General features: G+C 37.4%; 1 protein-coding gene across 1 annotated transcript; it reads right to left on the reverse strand.

Moving 5' to 3' along the window:
• Positions 1–4,592: 4,592 nt before the first annotated feature.
• Positions 4,593–7,597, reverse strand: LOC113398612 (zinc finger protein basonuclin-2-like). The gene is given in 3 exon segments (XM_026637449.2): positions 4,593–7,096; positions 7,099–7,157; positions 7,159–7,597. Coding segments are annotated over 3 exon segments (2,427 nt in total). The 5' UTR covers positions 7,404–7,597; the 3' UTR covers positions 4,593–4,973.
• Positions 7,598–8,316: the final 719 nt, after the last annotated feature.

Below are 8,316 nucleotides of genomic sequence, written 5' to 3' on the forward strand. Positions count from 1 at the left end.
AAAGCAGTCACGCGCCCGACTAACGTCCAATCCTCTGCATATCTTATGCTTATTAATTTCTAAATTTAAACCAATAATTAATGTTCATAACACTTCACCAATATTGTATTAAGTAATTACAAACGCACGTTATTGGTTACAAACTCGTTTTTAAGCGCAAGGTTATTTTAAACAAATGATCAATTATGATTGAACAAAAAACGCAATCGTTGAGAACAAAACGACTCCTTAAATCCTTAAAGCGTTTTGTCAATCGCACAGCATGTTATTACGATTAAAAATGTTATCATGCGTCAGGTGAACCTTGATGTTTCTTAATAGTGGTCAATTAGGGTTCTCTAAGACCGCAATGAAAATTTCGCGGTATATTCAATTGACACTTGTATTTGTTTACGACATTTTATATGATTAGAAATTCAAATTATTATAAACACCGGTGTATTTTCGTATGCTTAATTCATGATTACAATTCATTCCATGCTCGACTATGCTTAACGTTGTATGAATACCTACTAGAATCGTCATTGATACTTCCATATGTACCAGTAGTAATTCAAGAGACAACACAATACATCGGCGTCGATTGGTGAAGGACAACACCAGGAGGAAACCATGCAACCGGATGAAAATTTGCTTCGTATCCCCCGTAACCAGCATTGTATTCGCGGTGTGGAATAAACTTCAAATCTTATTCAAAAAATGGTTGTACATGTACAGACTGTTTTAGATCTCTTTACTCACGGAGGCGCGACCCATTTTTTATTACAAAGGTAGTTATTTTTTATTTTATTATTGAAGCATACATCACATAATTGTTCTCAGAATTTACATATACAATTCGATCATGAATGTTGTGTGCAAACTAAAATTGTCATTGATACTTCAATATGTACCAGTAGTAATTCAGACAACACAAAGCATTTGGATAAACGCACGACAATATAAAAACAGACAGATTAATTAATACTATCGTGATGATAATCGTATCATATAATTTTAATAATTGATTATATCTCATTATACTAAAAGATTTTGTAGTTGACCCATAATTTGACCCGTTAAAAGTAATAATATAAATTACGGAACCAATTTTAGCGTTAAAGTAACAGTCTATATAGTTTTAAAGTCGGACTTAGAACAGCGAATTAGCGCGATCGTCCTATAATTATGTACGGCAAGAATATATTTCGTTTGTGTAGTTCGTTCTCACGGGACTAACGTCCACTGTCATTGTGGACGTAGAGTTGCATTCTTATTGTATGAAATCAGATTTAAATATACAGATATTTTGTTAAACATTTTTAACTAATGAAATATTTTAGGAATTCAGAAAAATTTGTACAAAAATACCTAGAAAGATAAATTTACTTTAGAAGAATTTTAAGTATGTGCGTACTGGTTACACGTGTATGGAAAAATAATTACGAAAAAAAAATGCATATAAATGATATATATCATTAATTGTATGTATTTATATCGTAATCAAGGATCTTTAGTAGTTATTATGAAATATTAGTGCTTTTATGGAACATACCGGTCATATTATATACGCCTAATTATTGCCTCGTGTATCTATGTAAATACGCTTTCTGCTCACCCTATTCGATATAGAGCAAATTCTGTTTAGTTATTGTACTGTTGTCTCTAAAATAGTTCAACAAATATTTTTCTATTTATTAATTTATTTGAACATTTAACTGGAGATTATTTTGTCGATTCACCCTTCAGACCGAAACACAATAATACTAAGTATTACTGATTGGCGGTATAATATCTAATAAGTGGTAAATACCCACCCAGACAGACTTGCACAAAGCCCTACCACCAAGAAAGTAAGACATAGATAGTGTTTCTTTTTCATGTTTATTATTCTTTAATATTTTACCTACCAACCTAGAACCTATTGACTAACTTACAATTTATCAAAATATACACTCAGAACTTCTGTAGAGGTACTATCAATATGCAGTATGCTTCAATTCAAAGCAATGCTTCTTGTGATGAAGATAAACAATGAGTATGATATTTTATACCTACATATTTATTTTATCCGTAGTACGTTTTATGTGTTCCTGTAGTATTCCTGTAGTATGGAGACGAACCGTACTAAAGTTGCTGTTGACACTTGCATGATTCGGTCTTAGTAAACCTACGTAAAATATATGGCGTTCGCGTCGTATCAGATAATGTTTGCCGCGTATTAACTAATATGATAGACGAGTAGGAACATACATATATATATATATGCACCTTATTCATTTAAACGCTAGGTATATTTTTTATGTATTTTTTTTAACTTTACTTGGTGGAAGGGTTTTGAGCAAAACCGTCTGCGTTGGTACCAACAACTCATCAGATATTCTACAGTCAGATATTATCAGTACAGATATGACGCCAAACAACAGTACTGAGTATTGTTGTGTTACGATTTGAAGGGTGAGTGAGCTGTATAAAAAGGGTCGTAACATCTTAGTTCCCAAGGTTGGTGGCGCATTGGCGATCTAAGGAATGGTTAATATTTCTTACAGCGCCATTGTCTATGGGCGGTGATGACCAGTTACCATCAAGTGGCCCACCTGTTCAACTGCCAACCTATACCATAAAAAAAAATGAAAGACATAACAAACGATGTATTTATATTACTAATATTATAAATACAAAAGTTTGGATGGATTGGTTTGTTAATTAATAACGCTAAAACAGCTAAACAGATCTAAATAAAATTTCGTACAGAGATAGATTGTAGTCTGGAATAGTACATACGGTACCTTTTATCCCTAACATCTGCAAAATTAGACACCCCCTCCCCCCTCACTACACACAGTCAAATCCGCTTGTTGAAACTAGTAATGATATATTATATAAAGCTCTTTAATGTCTAGATAGATTTTATTTAAGTACTGATTAATAACTCGTATTATATCTGTGAAATTAAATATACGAAATATCGTAAATGTACGAATGGTAACAATTCGACTACATCACTCTAACAGTACTAGTACATACCTAATCCAATTAGAAAAAAGCGAATCTTTACAATTTTTATAATTAGGACTTGGTTCGATGTCAACAATTTACAAAAATAACAAATTAAAAAAATATTTAAACAGAAAGATAAGTTGTTTTATTTTAAACTTATTCAATGAGATAAATTAAGGATTGTATTTAATATATTTCGTCTTATAGATAAGTTACCGCCACGTTATTAATGACCAACAAAGGACCCCTGCTGGTCAAAAGTATCCTCTGCTCTTGAGAAGATTTGAAGCCTAACTTACCGGCTGCTGCTGGTTACGCTGCTCCTATGAGTTAAATGTGTATCCATACACCAACATTTTCATCCAATACATTCAGCATTCCTAACAAAGTAGATACATATGTAGGTATTTCCTTTACGACTGAGCACGAGATAAGACATAATGACAAATTAAACTCATGAATATGAACAGCTCAGTGGTGCTTGCGTGGGTTTGAACCCGCAATCTTCGGTTACGATTAACGTATTCTAGCTACTGCACTTCAACTCTCTTGATCTATCATCATCCAGATCATCCAGATGTTGTGCAAGGTGTTCTGCACATTATAAATGTTTTTATGACATTGCAGGCTGATAGCAATCGCTTGAGTACGAAGAAGTATATTTTTGGAGTAGCTTTAAAAATTTAAATAAAAATCTGAGATAATTGAAGATTTTTAAAATATTTTTTACTTATTCAGCGTTTTATTTTTATGACCAAGAGTTCATTGAACTATTACCATAATATTATTATCAGACCCAAAGGTTGTCTGGAAGAAATCGCTAGTAAACGATAATGCTTTGGTGTTGCATATATTTGCCTTTTTTTGAATAATTTTTAATTTATGTAACGCGATGGATGGAATTAATTGTTGATTAAAAATTAAATAAATTAAAATAAATGACAATTAAATTGAAAATCAATGTTTTAATAATAATATTATATTCCTTATTTTGACTTGTTAAAGATATAATAATAAATAAATTCATAGGAGGAATAGGATAGGGTTGTTTGTAATAAAAAAAAAAAAATTACCTACGTAAATTCAATTTACGCCGAAAAAAGGCGTATGACAGTTCTTTTTAATATTTAATGTAAACATAATTATTTTCTAATTAATCAGATTGGTTGAGATTTGTAGCAAATTTTAATTATGTCATAAAATGTTCAGTCGAGAATTCGACATGACATTTACGAGCGATCATATAATTTCTATTCAAATACGGAAGCGTCTAGTTTCAATTAAAATGTCAATAAAGATTTAACTAATTATAGCTGATTAGTTTTGTTACATTTAAATTGAATCAATAAATTGAAACCGACTTGATATTATTAAACATTTGCAATTATACTCAGTCCTCTTAGTAATTTAAATTGTTTTGAAAAAAGAGTTTATTAAAGAAGCGTGACCGCTGAGCAAGCAACAAAAAGTGTGTAGGCAGATGGTTGTTTCCACTCGACGTACCCCTCGAGCGAGGCTCGTTACCGTCAACATTGTTATTAATAAGCCGTAACCAGATTACCTCTTTGATTCGGCACACTCACCGACCGCCGTAGAAATAAAAACAATTGTACTTTTCCTCAATGAGTTTATTGCGCCAGAACAATAATTGAAGCCGATCATTATAACGCTTACTTTCAACATCGATTACGAATACTCCACACGATACCATATCGTATGCCGCCGAGTACATTAATATTTATAACATTCGAGTCTATTGCACTTCGCTTCACAAACGCCAACTTAATACCCAAGCGGTAATATCCCTATCAACTTACAGTTCGTGGGATCGATAATTACGATATATTTGTCTAAATATCACAAGAAAATACAAAACGAAATATGATAGAATTAACACAATTAAAATTATTAACAATTAAATATACAGAGTCTTTGCGCCACGGGCTTCAGAGAGTGAGGTATCACCAGGATGCGCGGGGATTGTACGGGTTGCGTCATGACACCGGGACGTGGTGCTGGTAGAGCTGGTCCTGGCGCTCGCAGAGTGAGGTCATCTTCTTGTAGGATTCGGAGGTCTCGCGAAAAAGCAGTTTAGCGTCTTCGCGAGGGCGCGCGTGCGCAGCATCCAGCCTCCCCGGAGATATCACTGGTGGGGATGACGCCGATAAAGGGGAAAGCGACTCCCGTGCTGAATGAGCTCCCGCTGGAGCACCGTATAGACCTCCAGGCTGCGGGGTTCCATTGCCCATCAGAAATGGGCTCGGAAAAAAACCTCGATTGCCTAGCTGAGGAAAAAACCCAGCTTGCAATGCAGTTAAATTTCTACTATAAAACTTCATTGTTTCAGTCACGTAAGTAGGAAGTTGGGAAGATTCCTCGCCGCCATATCTTAGGCTTTCAAGCGTCGATGCGAGACCCTTAATATCAGCATATAATTTATTGAGTAGTTCTGCATTCACTTCAAATGCCGGCTTTTGTTCGTGAGTGGCAGGTGAACCTGTTGACAGCAAACGTCGATGGAGATCTACATTTGAACTATGTCTATCTCGACTCCTCCGTGAAGGAAACGCAGCGTCACAACCGCTCACGTCACATGGATGAAGCAATTTTAAATGATCATTTCTGAAGTGCATGCGCAACGTGAAGTGGTTCTGAAATATTTTTCCGCAAGCAGTGCATCGATCGGGATTTTCATCATCGATAGGAATTTCGAGATCATTAATATCCGGTCGTTCATCTGTCCTGTCGCTGCTCGCAGAAGGCGAACGTGCTCGCGCAAGTCGTTCTTCGATTGTGTGTAAGTCGCTTCCACTGTCACTCGGCGTGTAAAGATCGGATCGCAGTCTTAATCCTTCACGAACAACACTGGGCGCACTCGATTCGTCATCAGACTCACTTTCAGGCTTTACCCTTGTTACTGATTCCGAGTTCACAGTCGGTTCATCACTGTTCTGAAATGACTCCCATTTTTCTGGTTTTTGCTTTTTAAGAGATAATGGCTCCTCGTCTGCTCGACTAGAACTGGGGGTCGAAAGATTTCTAAAAATATCACTATTGTACTCTTCATCGGATACACTGTATTCATTGTTTTGTGAACACCTTGTAGGATTGCCACTTTTTCTTTTACGTTTATTAGGAACCAAGGACGATTTTTCATCAGCTACGTTCGGGTCTGCTCGAGTACCAGAATCAGATTGTATAGGCAAGGGCTTTTCGTCATCCTTCTTTTTGTTAACAGTTAAATCCTCTGGTTCATCAGTATAATTCAATCTTTCTTCTTCATTAGAATCGATCTGTATTTTTGATTTATCTTTGTCTTCATCATCAGAAATTTCTTCATTATGTTCACTGAAGCTGATCGATTCCTCGTCGTGTATATTAGGCTTCACAAGATCTAGCGCACGTCGAGGTTCATCGGGACTTGGAATTTTTCTATACATTTTTTCAATTTCACTGAAGTTACGGAGATCATCGAGAGGAACTCGAGGAGGTAGATGAGGAGGTCCAGGCGCTGCAAGTGGAGGCGGAAGACGACTAGCGAATTCAGGCGGAAGTAAAGCAGGCGGTGGTAACGGCAATCGAGCTAATGCCGGTAGCAGTGGGAACGGCTGCGCAGACCTGCCATCGTGTGCAGAAATCTTGCGTCTCACGTGAGGGGAATGCAACTTTGGATTCGGATTAGCGCTGTGCCGATTCCGAGACCGCCGAGAACTAAACATCATAGTGCACCCCTCCACTGTACACTTATGCATCTCTCTCAAGTGCACCGCCGAAAAATGTATTTTTAGCGCGCCTTTATCGCAAAAAGTTTTTAAGCAAACATTGCACTGCACTCTTTTCTTTCCCGTAGCGGGGTTGACGAACTGTACACCCAGGCCGAGAGGCCAAGGTGCAGGTGGTGGATCACGACGCTCCGGCGGATACTCGGGAGACCGTCGCTCTTCACATTTTTCTTCATCCCGTCCGCTAAAACTCGCGCCTAATTTTCTAAAGTCAAATTGAGGCGCGGGTTGGCTGACACGGGGCATCATAAAATAGTCCAAACCGGCGGGCAAACCGGGTACCGCACCGAACTCTTTGCCCTCCATCACGTCACTGTCATAATATAGCGCGTAATACGAAGCGGGTGGCGCGCGACGCGGCCGCTTTGCGACTGAGGACGTGCGACACAGGTGACCGCGCGGGCGGCGCGCGACAAAGGCCGGCCGGGCGGGGAGACGTCGCGGGGCCGGTGTGTGGGGGTGTAAGGGGGACAGGTGGGAGGAGCGAGCGCTGGGCGGAGCGGATCGATGCGCAGTGGGGACAAGCGACACTCGCTCTCGAAGCGACCACTGTAAACACGAGAGAAGTAAAGCATCACATGTCGTTACGTAACTACATACCGCACTCGGGTAAGTGCATACGGCTGCGTGTCTCGCGTGCATCGCGCAATACACCTCGATATACACAGATATGCTTTGAACGAATCGAGCCGATCCGTGGAATTAAGTGGTTAGTTCTGCCGCAATGTACAGAGGTTTACATAAAGCTCGTCATTCTAATAAACTGTACGTACCGACGCCAATTCCAACGAAATCGAGTACAATGACACATTTACGAGATCCTCCGCAGATATCAAGTCCACATTTATATAGACATGAATATAAATATTTAAATGTATTCATTTAAACAAGTTTACTCTTAACACAATAACACTAAAGTAAGTTAAGGTCAATGGCTGAAAATAATTACCTATAACACGTTTGTTGGACGCAGCGATTGTATTCTCTACTTTTACTTCTAATAAATAAAATCTCCTGAGATTTAATTAAAAAAAAACACTATCTGATCATCGCTACCCTTCAAAAACACAAAAACACGATTCAATTGCAACGGGGTAATTGCACTCAAATACCTATCAGTGTTTATTACAGAAATGATAGGTATATCCCTAAACATATACCTATTATGTAGGTACGAAGATCTACAAAATATAATTTATTAAATAATTGTATAAGATGCACTGAATAAATTAAAAGTAAACAGGGGATTATTTATGTTATATATAATTCGTTAATATGTGTACAAAGAGGAATGCATTTGTATCTAAATAAACAGAAAATTAACATTGTTATAACCTCTACTATAACAGCTTGATAAATTTAATAGCTGTAGGTAGATCGTACCTTTACGATTGTATTGTGAGCGTATTGTAGGTACCTATCGTCCTTCCAATACGGAAACGCTGCGTAAGCTAATTTTGTCTATTACCAGTGATTGCTATTCCCGTCTCCAAGTTTGTAAAGCGGTGAATCTAAACCATTGCAAGTAATAAGATATACCTTAGCTTAAATAAAT

Source organism: Vanessa tameamea, chromosome 14, assembly GCF_037043105.1.
Source record: "Vanessa tameamea isolate UH-Manoa-2023 chromosome 14, ilVanTame1 primary haplotype, whole genome shotgun sequence".
Lineage (NCBI taxonomy): Eukaryota > Metazoa > Arthropoda > Insecta > Lepidoptera > Nymphalidae > Vanessa > Vanessa tameamea.